The sequence below is a fragment of the Malus domestica genome, chromosome 12, assembly GCF_042453785.1.
Source record: "Malus domestica chromosome 12, GDT2T_hap1".
Lineage (NCBI taxonomy): Eukaryota > Viridiplantae > Streptophyta > Magnoliopsida > Rosales > Rosaceae > Malus > Malus domestica.
In genome coordinates this window covers 11,744,201-11,760,558 of record NC_091672.1, presented here as the reverse complement: position 1 = coordinate 11,760,558, position 16,358 = coordinate 11,744,201, and the positions used below count along the sequence as shown (strand labels likewise).

The 16,358-nt window shown below is 34.0% G+C and overlaps 1 protein-coding gene across 4 annotated transcripts; it reads right to left on the bottom strand.

Moving 5' to 3' along the window:
- Positions 1-1,058: 1,058 nt before the first annotated feature.
- Positions 1,059-12,257, bottom strand: LOC103423286 (stomatal closure-related actin-binding protein 3-like). Of its 4 annotated transcripts, none has more exons than XM_008361357.4 (13): positions 11,922-12,257; positions 10,458-10,763; positions 10,206-10,334; positions 8,702-8,794; positions 7,809-7,949; positions 6,745-6,813; positions 5,884-5,967; positions 4,504-4,684; positions 2,932-3,048; positions 2,674-2,732; positions 2,176-2,310; positions 1,429-1,578; positions 1,059-1,320 (listed from the first exon to the last, which is right to left on the bottom strand). In XM_008361357.4, exons 2-13 carry the CDS (start codon positions 10,740-10,742, stop codon positions 1,288-1,290), a joined length of 1,476 nt encoding a protein of 491 aa, XP_008359579.2. In that variant the 5' UTR covers positions 10,743-10,763; positions 11,922-12,257; the 3' UTR covers positions 1,059-1,287. The 4 variants fall into 4 exon arrangements, with proteins under 4 accessions (XP_008359579.2, XP_008359578.2, XP_008359580.2 ...); XM_008361356.4 differs by having other exon boundaries at positions 10,458-10,760; XM_008361358.4 differs by having other exon boundaries at positions 10,458-10,780; positions 11,922-12,246.
- Between the last annotated feature and the right edge of the window lie 4,101 nt (positions 12,258-16,358).

Here is a 16,358-nt window from a genome sequence, read left to right as displayed (position 1 = left end):
ATCACCACCACCAACACCTTGTCATTGCCATCACCATTGTGCCACAACATCTTGAGATCACTTTTCTATCTTCGTCACCATCACCACAACCGCTACCTCTATTACTAACATCTTATATACCTTGCTCATCACCACTATCCTTGCAGGCACCACCACCACCAGAGGGGGCGTTGGGGGTGTGTACAGTGGCATAGGGCTCCGAACTTTTAAGGGCCCCATAATTTTTTATCTCCTATATATTACATATAGTATAAAATTTCTAATAAAAAAGTTGTTGACTAAAAAGAAATCATCATCATATGATTTTATCTATATTATAATTGATTAAGGAAATTGTTCTTGGCACTCCAAATATCTCATTTGTGAGGAAATCTCATTTGATACTCCTCACAAATGAATTTTTCTTTCTAAATATAGAAATTTTGGAATGCCAATAATAATTTCCTTGATTAAGTGGAGTTTTATGCTTAATATATTAATTTCCAGCTTTCTCTAGCAATAAAAAAACTTGTGCATTATTGTCTTCCACAACACAAGCATATTTCTGTATCTTTTTCAACCATGGTCCATTTTTTCATGAATGAACCCTAAATCATATTTCATGGCAATTGGAGATTATTTAATTAGCCAGAGTGAGATTAATTGCTAAATTCTGTATGATTACATTGTCCATTTTTTTTTTAATAATGAGGCTTTTTTGTTAAGGACTCCCAAAATGTCGAAGATGGTCTAAACCACCACCACCACCTTCCATGACCTCCTTACAAAAAACACCCCCTGGATATGGATGGCCAAAAAGCCCACTGGTTTAGGTATCTTCGGGCATTAACTTAACTCTTTATCACTAAATTAGTGACATAAAAGAATCTCTCATCGAGGAGTGAAATCTTTTATTTATTAAATTTAACCAATGAATTGGTTGTAAAGTACACATCAAATTTAAATTTTACAAGACTTTAATTTGGAAAAGTCATTATGGTTTAGGTTTTCTTCGATCAGACATCCACAATTCTACATGTTTACAGAGGTAACAAAATCTTACAGTAAGTAAATCGAAATCAGCCACAAATGAACCAATTAATAATAAAACGAAAACTCGTTACAACAAATGATTAGGCAAACAAAAACACTGCCTAAAATGATGCAACCAAATTAGTGGAAGAACACCCCAATTACCATAACATACATTTTACTCTATCATCACATACACACACACAATACATATTAATCACACTACACAACGCCATCGTACTCACATTTGCAAATCCTCGAGTCAGCAGTGGTTTTCTACACTCTGTCATCTGGTCCGGCAAGCATGATCTGCATCCACAAAACATCGTAACTGGAAAGAAAACAAAAAGCAGCATGCCGGGATATATCTAAAGGCACGGTATGACAGAATATGCAAACAAGTACAATGATACGTACATTGCAATCAAGAGCATATTTCCTGGCAAGTATAATGGCTGCATTTCTTTCCCTCTCTGTTTCAAATGTCAGTACAAATGAGAGGCCCTTCCTTGCTTGCCAGAACAATGCCTTCGCCGCATTTGCAATATCACCTCTAACGCCACATAGCTATATAACAGGAAATATTAAAGTGTAAGAATGGCTTATTTTGGGGCACCATAATAATTAACTCTGTTTTCCAAGAAATAATAGTATCGGGATTCAAAAGAATAGCTCAAGGACTCAGGTCCAAAAGGCAATAACTATTTCTTATAATTTGGAAGGGAGGTAAATGCTTCATAGGTTAGAGGGAGATAAAGAATTTTGTTTTGCGTATACAGGATGCTATACGAGGAACAATTCTGCAGAACTAGTATGCCGCTTCTTCGCTAATAGGAGGGATTTATCCAAGAAAGATAATGCTGGAATGGCTAACAATCCAGAAAGGAATCTATAACGGAATAATTACAGCCTAAAAACAAATTTTGTTTTGGGAAAGAAAAAATAAATAAATGCCCTTATTCCAACACCAACACCAAATTATTGATTACTCGAAGAAAAAAAATGCTAGGTCCGCTTCTTTAAATAAGACGATGTTTTTATCTTTCATTAGGCTAATCTTCCCTTTTTTGGTTGCTTCGTGATAAATGAAAAGAAGGTTAAGGTTCCCTGTATCAGATTATGTTTAATTAGAACATAGATTCAAGTAGCTGCAAATGACCTTACCTGCATTGAAGAGGAATAGTTTTCTCTCGACTTGGTAATCCATCCTCTACTGAGCTTCATCCTCATCTTCCCAACATGGAATGCATGAACAGAATGCGATGTATGGTCTTGTCCATTCATTTTTGAAATAACTACCTACAAAACATCCAACATTAAACTAACTAAGAACTAAAGGTATTTCTGCAGACCGGTGTCCAGTTAAAATACTGCATGTTTCATTTCTTTCTATTGTTTAAAATCAGTCGCGGTGAGAATTAAAGGTCAGCTACAACTATAGAGTTGAAAGTCTATTCACAATTATTATAGTATGATCTTGTTTTTTCTTGAGGAGGCACACTGATTCGAGTATTATAGTCACTGCCTAACGACTCTCCGAAGCAACAAGAATCATCAAGCAGATAAATTTGGAAGAAGGTGATAATCAAGCAATTTATTGCAACACATAAAAATCATCAAGTGCGTAAATTTGGGAGTTACAACAAAGAAGTAGGTTCTTACATTAAATTCAGTGTTAGATTTTCGCAAAAGTGTGTCTACATAGCTTCCGATTCCTGCAGCTGTTAAAACTTAACTTAATCAAAATTTTGTTTTCTCCTCTAAGATCAATCTAAGATAAACCATGGATAATACACTATAAAGAGGAACATAACTCTGGAAATTTACTTTGATTACATGAAAGAAAAAATAAATAACACATCTAAAAGTTATATCAGCGGTAAAAAAGAAAATCATGGAGCATTTTATGGAAATACGAACCAGGATCAATAGGACCAGCAGTCATCACTATGACTCTTTGGTCATTGGAAATTATGTCTGCTTGTAGGATTCGTCCAACATCAAAGGGTTCTGGAGCATAAATAGACTTGTTGGCACCTGATGAGGTAGAAATTTGACCCGTATAAACATACGTAAAGGATTTTGAGGACAAATTGATGATATAAAAGCCAATGTAGTAGGAAATGATAAAATAGGATTCATATAAAGCACTTGATCAAATCCTTAAATAACACTGCACGTCTTGTTGTGACAAACTATACCTGTGATATTTGGAATTGTCAGACTAAAATATCAGTTCATGTACTTATCTTAGTATGTATGCGTGCATGCACATACGTAGGCAGATGATCGTACATATTGAGCGTCGGGATAATGACATCAAAAGATATGTATAACAATATTTGGTGGAAGGAAAAAAATCACTTATGTTTATGATCTATATAATGAAAAAAAATAATGGTAAAACACAACTAATAAACCAAATGCATGCTATAGCTGAAGAAAGTTGAGGTTCCACCATAAAACCAATTGGCAATATGGGGAGTAGCCCAATTTACTTATAAGCCCATGAAAGGTCTCATTCTCAACAATAGCTATGACTTTGCACGTTGGATCAGACAGAACTCAGAAAACAATGATCACTGCGCATGCAGGTCACCCAAAAATAAATATATCAAAGGGTAATGATTCAACCGGCCGCCACATTTGCTCATTCCTCTTCAGTTAGGTTTTATATGTGGTTTCATTCTATGGCTTTGATCTTTGTTCGGCCCTTGTGCTTTTATCTTTTGTTTGTTTGTTTTTTTGTTTGGTGAATCTTTTGTGTGTTTTTCGCTTCTTGATAATATGTTTTTATTTATTTTTAATAAATTTTACATGCGGCTAACTTGTATATATGACTCAAATACCTATAAAAGTTTTAAGGAGAAACCATGTTTTTGGTGAACCAGCCAACTAACACCAAAACATCTAGCAAGGATGTTACAATCTTTTATCAACAAGTGAACTTACAACAGCATAAGCGTGTACAAATGAAAGCTGTTTAAGTTTCAATAATTGAGTGTGTGATACATCATACTAGTGGGAGTTGCGCATCCCCCTTCAATTTACAATTCCGAGAGAGCCTAAAGCAAAGGTTAAAGTGAAAAGTGAACAAGAAAAACACATTGTGGAAGGTAAATATGTGAACTGGACATGGTGCATGAATCAGTGACAATAATTACCCATTTTCTTGTTAGACTATCACTATACCCCCAAAGTGCTGTTAGGAAATGGGCCAACAGTGTACATCAAGCTGATACCCTCCCCTCCCATGCAGTGTCATCGGAAGAGAGACAGAGACATGTGTGCAACATTGTCCTGCTCTGTTGACCCAGGACCTCCCACAATTAAAGCTCTAATAGACATGTACCATGTTAGATCACCATTGTACCCCAAAGGTTTATACTACAAGGGAACGGGCAAACAATGTATATATAAGGCAAACAGGTATATCATTTCACTGAATCAAACAATATAGATGGAATTTGATGACATTGATTGAATGAATACCTGAAATAGCTTCATTCCTGCTACCATCTGATGAAACGCGGTACCATTGAATTGCACAGTTTGAAAGTTGTGGAGCATTTTCTGAGACAGGTTGGATTCGCAGATATGCACCTAGAGTTTCTGAACCATCTATAAGATATAAACTAGATTTGTTTTCCTCCGCTCTCTTGTTCATTGCCAGCTGGTAAGAATAAGGAAATCAGGAGGGCAAGGAGTTATAAATTCTCACTTTCTGGAAGTTATATTAACAACAGAAAGACTGTCCCAATGAAAATGAATCTCAAGTACAAAAAACAGATGAAAAGTTCAGCAATAAAACCCTTGATCTCAAAAGTAATGACAAAAAGAAAATAACTACTTGGAGATTTTTTTTTTCCCGCCATTCTTTCAAAGATCCAAAGCTCAAGACAAACACTAGATTTAGAGAAATCTCCTACAAGGTTCATGAAGAGCAAAAGTTTACAGAAGCAGCTTGACTTCCATTGAATTTCTTTAAGGGTTCTTGCGATTTATACATCAAGCTTAAACAGCAATTAGGGTCACCCATTATGTGCAGGCAGCATAACGTTGGAATCTCTAAGAGTCAAGATTCAATACCTATTTACGGAGTTCAATTTGAAGTTTTTTTATGTCAATTTAGTGAAGGTAGTTCAGGCTGTCTACTGTTATGCCAAACATTGGTCTTCCAACTTGAATTGCATGTGTTTTCTAAGAGCCCTTTGTCTTTAACCAAAGTATCTTAGTAATTGTTCTTAGTTAATATTGTCTTGGGATGTCAAAGGTCATCTTTGCTTCGAAAAAAAACTTATGAATGGATTTCAATGTGTGGTGAGTTCCTTTAACTCTGTATCCCTAGTGAGCTTCTAGGGTGATGAGTTTTGTGTTTGTTGTTTCCCATTCCTCTACAGATTTGCTATCAGTATGTGGTGTAGTACAGAGTTGGGCAGCAGAATATAGATAGCTTAGTCGAAGCGAAAACACAAAAAACTGAAAATAAGCTAAATCACTCTAAGGTTTGGTTTGGCACGAAAGAACTCCTTTCTCAGGAAAGGGGAAACTTTAAATAAAATTAGGAAACTAATAATAAAACCCTGCTCAAAAATTTTAACTGAGTCCTAAAAGGATTTGGATTGTCTTCTTTCTCTTTTTAACTCTTCCAGCAATAAACCCAAAAAACTTGATATCCTCATCAGTATGTTATTTGCAGCACATAATAGTGTGTCATTCAAGTTTCCTAAGATATAACTTTTTAGAAATTTATTAAAACAAGGAACAAATGAACATGTCGTGCACACAAGAGCATTCGATTTATGGAGAAATAAAACTTATTTTAATTTAACTTCAAGAGAGGAAAGGTATATTTGAATACAATTTACTTACCTCTTTCTGAAGCTTCACTGAAACTATGCATTTCTCTCGTATCTGAGTTCGTAGTGCACGAAGCTCATGCTCCATGTCCATTACCTAAATGTGAAAGCCACCAAGAGTCAATGGCTACATATTAATCCAATAATCCAACTGCTGGCATGATAAGAATAACATCACCTATCTTCATTAAAAATAGAATCGAAAGTTGAAAAAGTGAACACGTACTATAGATGTTAAAACTCCATCAATGGCACATAACATTAGAAACACAATTCACTTGAAATAATCAAATGTGCCAATTGAAAATTAAAAGTTAATACTATTGATGTTGCAATGCGCACTGTTTAGTGAAGAGACATGTCAACCAGTTTAAATGGAGGAGAAAGAGAGTTCAAATAATTAGTACAATATAGAAAAGTTGTAACATAATTGGATGATGAATAGTATTTTGAGCAGAACCTGAAAGAAATTTTAGTGGATGAGTTTGTCTTGCCTAATACTCCAAACATAAAGACATTTAGAAATTAACAAGATATGACTGAATAGAGAAACGCATCATAGACTTCAAACATGATATAATTATCCAGACTCTCATTGTCTGACAAATCAAAGGTTCGCTCCAAGTTCCATGATACCGAAAATTATTTAAAAAAAGAAGATTCTGTATGAAAGTTTCAACTTCAAAACTGTTGAATGAACTCCTTTTTGGTTTTTATTTTGTATTATATATTCCATATCACAAAGATAGATATTGGGCAATTAAATAAATAATCATTTGATAGAGACCCCAAGTAAGGGTTTTCACTCTACAAAGTCATTAGAAAATCGTAAAACATGTATTAATAGATATCCAAGTTGAGAAAAACACAAAACCTTGCTTGGCTGATGCATTAACTTAATTCTCCTAGCTTCCTGAACCACCTCAACTAGTTCCTCCACATCCTAACATTAAAGAACCAAGAACATAAGTTACTTCCATGAACAATTTAAAAGGTAAAGAAATTGATTATTTCCATAATGAAACTCGCCATATGTATTCCAATCACTATGAGAAATCTAATGATAATATAATTATACAATAATAGAATACTGCATCACATGGTGAACTAGATAACAGGTACAGCGATTGAAGATGACCGTTTTGACTTGCTGATCAGAGATGAAACTAATTTAATTTCATCTAGCTCTATAAGTTTTATGAATAGTTAAATTTTGGGTCCCCAACACTTCAAATTCTGGCTCCATCCCTGAAAGCAGGAGTGCCTCAGCGGTGGGTTGGGTTTGTTCTCTTAACTTGCATGGAAGGGGAGAAATGAGCAACCCCAAGCCTAACATTGAGGGTGAGTGCTAGCAATGTCCCACGCAGCATGGGTACCTTGGGATGTGAGGTCTGTAAACATAATATTTACTTGTAAACCGATTCTCCATAAAGGTTTCTATGCATGGGAAGCTTAAGATGCATCCCACTGATTCTCACCCCAATCTTAGTCGTTCATATGATATAACAGCTAAACTGCTAGTCCTCGAGCGAAGTCCTCATTAGAGTGTGGAATATGTGTGCGTTTGCCTGTGCTTGTTCCTGTGTGCTGGTCTAGTTACCTAATTATAACCCCACCAAGCACCTTATTTGATCAAACAGCTAAGATGCAAGTATTCAAGTGAAGTTGAGCATGTACATATCCTACAACATATGTAACAGATCTACAAAAGAATGATGATTCAATATAAGAGAATCTAAGAATCCTGTGCTGCAAAAGCGAGAAAGTTCTTCGTTACTGTCCTCTTAGTCTCAAAAATGAAGTGGGACTGATCAAGTTAACATTTCACTCATAATTCTTCTGAAGCCAACTATCCTTGCAAAGCTTGACCATCATGTAAGAGGTAACAATTCTTTCCGGAAGAACATAAAAGACAATGGTAAGAGAATTCACAGGAACCTGTTTTTTAGAAGCTTCAAAAGTTATGTCTTGCTCTTCAAGAGCCTCTCCAATTCTCTGTACTACTGCCCTCGCACTTTCAATTTCAGCACAAGCAAAAGATTTCTCTTGGTTAACCAACTTTTTAGCATCTTCAGATGCCTGCACATAATGCAAATAAAATAAGAATCAATTTTGTTCGTGCAAGATAACAAACTATACATAAGCTGCATCAGCAAGAAATATACCCCCGACCAAAAATCAGAAACGTGCACAAGGTGAATGGTTAATGAATCTGGCTAAGTAATTATTTAGCTTCCCCGAAGAAGCAAATGCTAATTAGATACCATTTTGTGGAGGCCACATAAAGTAACAATCCGTGAAAAGGAGTACCATCGGTGGTTATTTTTTAAATAAAGGAAAAATATCCAAGCATGCAGCCTCAGTATAGACCTCATTTGGTATAATCAGTTCTTCAGAAATCAGATATCATCTTCTTATGTTAAAGTTTAGTGGCTATGATTCTTTAATATTTAGGCATTTTTTTCCAGAATTTTCTCAAGGCTCCGGAGTTGTTTCAACTCTTATTAATCTGGGTTTTACTAATTTCCATTTTACATCAATTGGTACCAAAGTCATATGTTACTTGTGGATGATTTGTTCTTGATTGATAGTGGACGTCAACTGGGATTTCCTGGTCCATCTCAACCTGCATCAGTATTATCTTTATTCGTTTGAGCTTATCCTATACTAAGTACATAGTTGCATCTGAATGTCTGATTGTTGAATTTTAAGATGTAAAATTCAAACGCAAATTCGTGATGATGCTTCTGTTATCTGGACTTGTTAAAAAGAATCCTTATATAAAGTATTTCCCCGAAAAGCCACATTCAAATCTAAGAAGGAATAACAACCTGTTTGAGAAAACTAGCCAGCTTTTTCACTTCAAACTTCTCCTGAATCAGTTCTCCTTCCTTTTGAGTCAACTTAACAGCTAAAGCTTCCACCTGCATGAAATGATAGAGTTGGAGATATATTGGACATATTTGCATACACAATAAGAGGGCTTTTGAATTGATTCCTACATTTAAATAATAAATAATATGAAAAGGTAACATGATAACAAAGAGGGCGGAATCACGAATAATTGCAGTGTTGCAAAATGTAAGATATCCATGAAAAATTATTGTAAAATGCCCTGGAAAGGCAGTGTCACTAAATGTAATAATAAATAACATGAAAAGGTAACATGATAACAAAGAGGGCAGAATCACGAATAATTGCAGTATTGCAAAACGTAAGATATCCATGAAAAATTAATGTAAAATTCCCTGGAAAGGCAGTGTCTCCATCAGGAATTATTGATAAATATAAACAGTCCACATAAGCAATTTTAATTTTGATATTCAGTATGTACCATTACTCGATTAGGCATAATTTCATTGGTCAAATTTCCTTTTCATTTAGGGGTTGGCATGGTTTTTAAGTTTTAGTACCCCTGCCATTCTGTTAAACAATAACATACACTTTAAAATCGAGAGAAAGTCAGATCTTGTAATATCTAACCCACAAACACAGTACTAATGAAAATCATGTGGTTTTGAGGGATTACACAAGGTATTTTAAGATGCCTTAATAACAAAGCCCTGAACAAGGATCTTGTCATACATTTTTTACGATTTCTGTGGGATACTTCTGCACTCGGTAAAATAATATTTACTACCAAGCAGTTTAAGTATTCGCATGGATCCTTACTGCCCATATTGTCATCTATGTGTTCTGAGATTTGAATAACGAAGTACTGTATAACCTGGGCATTAAAAAACAAGTTGACAATGCACACATCCAGGTCCACCCATAAGTGATTTAGGCGTAAAATCATAATACCATTCATCACTTAATCCCCGTACGGAATTCTATTTCTTCCACATACATTAAGACCCCAATTACTTAATATAAAGTGATTGTCAAGGACAAAAGACAAGAAATAATTTTTGTTGCAGTTGAACAACATGGTTTATGTAATTATCAGAATGATATTTCAGATCAAAAAGGACATAAGAATGGCAATTGCAAATGAGACGTGATCTAGGCTCAGGGAAATATAATATTGAACGCTAGATTGAGCTGTTCAGACTCCAGAGGACAGAAAAACTACATGATCTATGGATCATTCTTCACGAATGTGTTTTTCTGATAGTGCTTTTAGAGAAAAACATTAACATTCCTAAGGATCATTTTTTATATTTTAGGAATGAAAAACCTGTGACTAGACTCTACTATTTTAGGATCTTCATTCCATATATAAACTACTTTTCCGAGTTAAAGTGATGCTACATGTGAGCCTAACTATTTATTTGAGCTGAGAAATTCAATCAAAAAGTGAAACCAAAGAGGAGATAGCCGTAGAAAACTAACCATAGAAATAGCTTTCTCCACATCCTCCTTATTTCGCCCTGCCAAGCGCCCTCTCAAATGTTCCAATGCATCTCTAAGCTTCTTCAAAAGAACATGTCCCTCCAAAGAAGCCACTTCTCTAAGCTTTGCCTGAATTCCCAAAAGAGTGCCATTCATTCGTTATGTACTCTCCTAAGTGTTAAAGCTCTTCCTAGAAAAGAAGTAATAAGATAACAAAGTCTTGTAAATAACATAAATGAAAGAGTTGGAAACCTCTTCAGATAATTTAGCAGCAGCAACCAAGTTCTTGTCAAATTTACTGGCAAGGTCACGAACTGAAAGACGTTTATGCTGTTCTGACAAATGGGTAGTTTCCTGTTCAACTACCTCTTTCACAGTCGGACCGTCACTATTCTCCTTGGGCTCTTCCAGTATCTGATTATCAGGTCCTAATTTATACTTAGGAAAACCATCAGAGATGAAGCTCACATCAGCTGAAACTGACAGAACTCCCTCAATTGGGATCTCCTCTTCAAATGCAGGACTTATCTTTGTCATTGGTTCAGATTTGAATCTCTGCTGAGGCAAAAACAAGACTGATCAAGCATTAGACCGTTATCCCATTGTTTTCCAGAATCCAGGTCACAAAAAGGTCAATACAACAACAACAACGCCTTATCCCACTAAGTGGAGTCAACTATATGAATCCTAAAATGTCACTGCACTCGGATTTGTGCCATGTATTCCCCAATAAGGTCAGCACTAAAAAAAAAAAAAAAAAAAAAAGTAAATTAAAAGTTTTCTCTGCAATTTAATGAAACCCGAATTTTTCTTTAATAAAATCAACATTACTCCGGGCGCATACAGAAGAGTTGACCATGTGTTAAGAAGAACAAAAAGGGAACATAAGTACATAATTCATGTCACTAAAGGGTTGATTTACAGATTTTGAACTCAGTTCTGAAGAAGCAAATACTTTTTCCTTTTTCTTAATCTGTTTACTGTAAATCAAACCACACAGATCACTCTGAATGTTATGAGAAGGAAACAAACCGAAAACTCTGAGACGACATGGATTTTTTACCTAGCATTTATCTCAGATACACCTGTTCTTCTTAGTTGTTCACTAACTACAAGTAAAAATAAAAAATAAAAATAAAAAGCAAAAAATATAAATTAAATCCTCAAATGAATAGGACATGGATTAGCATCTGAAATGACAAAACCCAGAATCATTTGATCCCACCAACTTGTAATTTCTACTAGATAAATCCCAAACAAGGAAATTAAAGAGAAATAATTAAAATAAAAAATAATGCTAATTAAATTTTGTAACAATCCCTCCCATAGATAATAAAGCTCAGTCCAGAAATGGGATCAGAAACTCCAGAACAACATGGGATCAGAAACTCCAGAACAAGCAAGTGGCCCTTTACCATGGTGGTGAAAAGGAGTTGCAAGACGGTCGTGGGTTTGACTAATCTAATATCTAATCCTACAAAATCTACGACAAAAGAAAAAAAAAAACTCCAGAACAAGTAAAAAACAAAGCCACGATATATAACTGATGATAATGATACATTTACATTCCCTCCCACCTAATTAAAATAATTAGCAGAAACTTCTTCAAACTTTGAATGAATCAGCCCAGAAAAACAACAGAAAACAAGGAAAATAAAGTAAATAAATGCAGAGACTAATTAATTAATAAAAAAAGAGTAAATTAAACGTACTTACAGATGATATTAAGACCAAAAAACAAAGAAATATGCAAATGCTGTGCCTGTGATGCTCGACTTTTTAACTTCCCTATGATTTGTGTAATGTAGTAATGTGTGGGAGGAGCGGAGGGGACACGAAGAGAAACGAGCGACGGATCGAGAAACAACAACAGCAGCAGCAGCAAAAAGAAGATGAAGAAGAAGAATCTAACAAGTGATCATCACCATGTGCTTTACTTTTGAAAAAGGAAAAACTGGAAAAGAAAAGCAAAGAAAAGCAAAGCTTTGCTATGTTTACTGACAGCTTGTCCGTCTCTTTAATTCTCTCTCCTCACTCCAACAAGCCAAGCATGACACGGGTTTACCGATACAGGAATACTAGGAAGGTTAATTTTTTTTTTTAATTAAATAGCAAATTAAATGATGTGTTAACAATGGTTTAAAAATTTTAGTTTATCTAACATTACTCTTATATATGACGTTTCGTGTTAATAATATAAAACGTGTCAATTTTTTTACGGGTAATGTTAGGGACTAATTGTATATACTACTGTTCTAAAAAATTCAGCCTAACGCCGTCTAGACTCTTTAGGCGCTAGGCGGTTGGTTACCGTTCCGATTAATCACTAGTCGTTTTAAAAATAAGAAAGAGTGTCTAGATCTGCTTAGGCATCCGCCTAACCTGTTCAGACCTACCTAAGTTGCGACTCTTACTTAGACAGAAAATAGATAACTTGCATTTTGTATTTTATTTTTTTTAATAAATTGTAAGAAACTTGTTGAATACTTAGATGAACACACATTATATGTTTGTTCTCCATGTTTTCGTTATGTTCTAATACTTTATAATTTATATATCATTATATCTTGCAGTTTATGTATCATAGTGAAATTATGTATTTTCTAAATATAAGCAGATACTTATTTATACAATATATAATAAATTTAGTTAAATTAGCACAGGTGCTACCCAGATTAAATTTTGTAAACTAAATAGCATAGAGGTTGATAATTAGATTATTACTTAAGTATTGATTAACGTGCTTATTTTTTATTAGTGACATATCATTTAATTTACGAATTTAATCTGCTTAACATTACTTTTTTTTATTTTTTTTTATCACATATTCTTACTTTATTAACATAAAACGTAGAAAAAAATAAGTGAAATCCTACCATAAAGTTGTTGTCTAACAAGGCAACAACTACCTGATGAATGATAATCATTTGTTTTGTTATATTTCTTTTTCTTTTACCTCCTTCTCATCATTCTAATTTCTCACTCCGTCAAAAAGCGACACCTTTTGCCATGCCGCATCTTCACGCGCTGCCCCCACCCACTGACTCGGGTCCCACCCCATCGCAGGCCTATCTACTTACACTCTTCTCTCTCAACTGTAGGGAACTGTAGGGAGCGCGTCATACTTTGCGCGTGGGAGTCGTCTGATTCCTTCGTCCAGAATGTATTTGGCGGGGCGGGGTGGTGTGGGGCGGGGAGGTGCTCACTGGTTGGTTAGTTGATGGGATGGTCTCTCTTTAGATGGAACCCACCAACTTAAACGTCCACGATGATCCATCCATCCATGTCTAATTATACACTGATATCACGGCATACATACTGCTTAGTTGAGGGGACGGGTTGGTCTCATCGATCAAACCGTTAGGTTCCAATAAAATAAAATAACGAATCACAGAGTGACTTATTTATTGATGTTGAGCCAAAAGTAATTAAAAAAAAAAAAAAATAGAGGCGACGTGAATTTTTAGGTTAAAAAAATAATATTATCCTTGTGGTACGTCGGAATTCCTACGCGCGAGTAGCGAACAATTGTCACTCAATCAAGGTCAAAATAATCAAACTTGGTATTTATTCAAAACCTATTTTATTCATCCTCATCAAATCATTCCCACAAGGTCACCTCCAAATATTCATTCAAAATATGATTAATTACCCAAATTAATTAATTAATTTTCTAATTGATTGGAAGATATTATGGTGACATAATATCTTGCAATTACACCCTAAAACCACCAAATGTGGCCGGTTCCCACCTTTCCAAAAGGGTCGGCCACACTAGGCCTGACAATTCCTGACACGACCCGATAACCCGACACGACACGACACGAAATTAGCAGGTGTTCGGATCGACACGATAACGAAACGGATCATTATCGGGTAACCCGATAAGCACCTGTTAAGATAACTGGTTGGTTCGGGTATACACGTCGGTAACACGATACACGATAAGCAGAATATTAATTTAATAATTTTATAACCCTAAAAAAATACTATAATAATTATATATATTAATTTAACAATTTTATACCACTAAAAACTATAGTAATTATATATATATATATATATATATATATATATTAAAATAACTATAATAATTATAATAATTATATATACTATAATAATTATACCCCCAAAATATTAACTATAATAGTTATATTTTTATATATATATATATATATTAAATTTTAAATTAAATTTTATACCCCTAAAAACTATAATAATTATACATACAAAATAAATAGATTTAAATCTACTTAATAAATAAATATATATATACACACACACACACCATTGAACTTCATGGGATACGAATTATATGAAACTAATTTCAACGATCCAACCGTCAAACTTGTTTGTATATGCTTCGAGATCGCATCAGCAAAAAATTACAAAAAACAAACATTCACAGATCAAGTAACGAGACAAAACTTTTCAACGGTTATAAACGAAAAATAACGATTTAACGGTTATTTTAACCCTGATTTTGATGATTTTTTACAGCTATACTCCTTGACCCTATATGAATACAATGAATGAATTTGATCTTCAATTTAAAATATTTAGACTAGGGGATACCACAAAATCTTATGTTATACTTGATGAAAGTATGAATAAACTCTTAAGTGTTAGTGAATCTATTGTTTTGATGGGATACACATTCTACGAAACTAGTTTCAACGATCCAACCGTCAAACATGTTTGTATATACTTCGAGATTGCATACGCCAAAAATTGTAAAAAAACAAACATTCAGAGATCAAGTAAAGAGACAAAACTTTTCGACGGTTATAAACGAAAAATCACGATTTAACGATTATTTTAACTCCAATTTTGATAATTTTTTACAGCTATACTCCTATATGAACATAATGAATGAATTCGATCTTCAATTTAAAATATTTACACTAGTGGATACCATAAAATCTTATGTTATACTTAATGAAAATATGAATAAACTCTTAAGTGTTAGTGAATCTATTGTTTTGATGAGATACACATTTTGCGAAACTAGTTTCAACAATCCAACCGTCAAACTTGTTTGTATATGCTTCGAGATCGCATACGCCAAAAATTGCAAAAAACAAACATTCAGAGATCAAGTAACGAGATAAAACTTTTTTACGGTTATAAATGATAAAACTTTTTTACGGTTATAAATGAAAAATCACGATTTAATGGTTATTTTAACTTCGATTTTGATGATTTTTTACATCTACACTCCTTGACCCTATATGAATACAATGAATGAATTCAATCTTCAATTTAAAATATTTACACTAGTGGATACCACAAAATCTTATGTTATACTTGATGAAAGTATGAATAAACTCTTAAGTGTTAGTGAATCTATTGTTTTGATGGAATACGCATTTTACGAAACTAGTTTCAACGATCCAATCGTCAAACATGTTTGTATATACTTCGAGATCACATACGCCAAAAATTGCAAAAAACAAACATTCAGAGATCAAGTAACGGGACAAAACTTTTCGACGGTTATAAACAAAAAATCACGATTTAACGGTTATTTCAACTCCTATTTTGATAATTTTTTACACCTACAGTCCTTGACCCTATATGAATACAATGAATGAATTTGATTTTCAATTTAAAATATTTACACTAGTGGATACCACAAAATCTTATGTTATACTTAATGAAAATATTAATAAACTCTTAAATGTTAGTGAATATATTGTTTTGATGAGATACTCATTTTGTGAAACTAGTTTCAACGATCCAACCGTCAAACTTGTTTGTATATGCTTCGAGATCGCATATGCCAAAAATTGCAAAAAACAAACATTCAGAGATCAAGTAACGGGACAAAACTTTTCGACGGTTATAAATGAAAAATCACGATTTAACGGTTATTTTAACTCCGATTTTGATGATTTTTTACAGCTACACTCTTGACCCTATATAAATACAATGAATGAATTCGATCTTCAATTTAAAATACTTACACTAGTGGATACCACAAAATCTTATGTTATACTTGATGAAAGTATGAATAAACTCTTTAAGTGTTAGTGAATCTATTGTTTTGATGGGATACGCATTCTACGAAACTAGTTTCAACGATCCAACCGTCAAACATGTTTGTATATACTTCGAGATTGCATATGCCAAAAATTGCAAAAAACAAACATT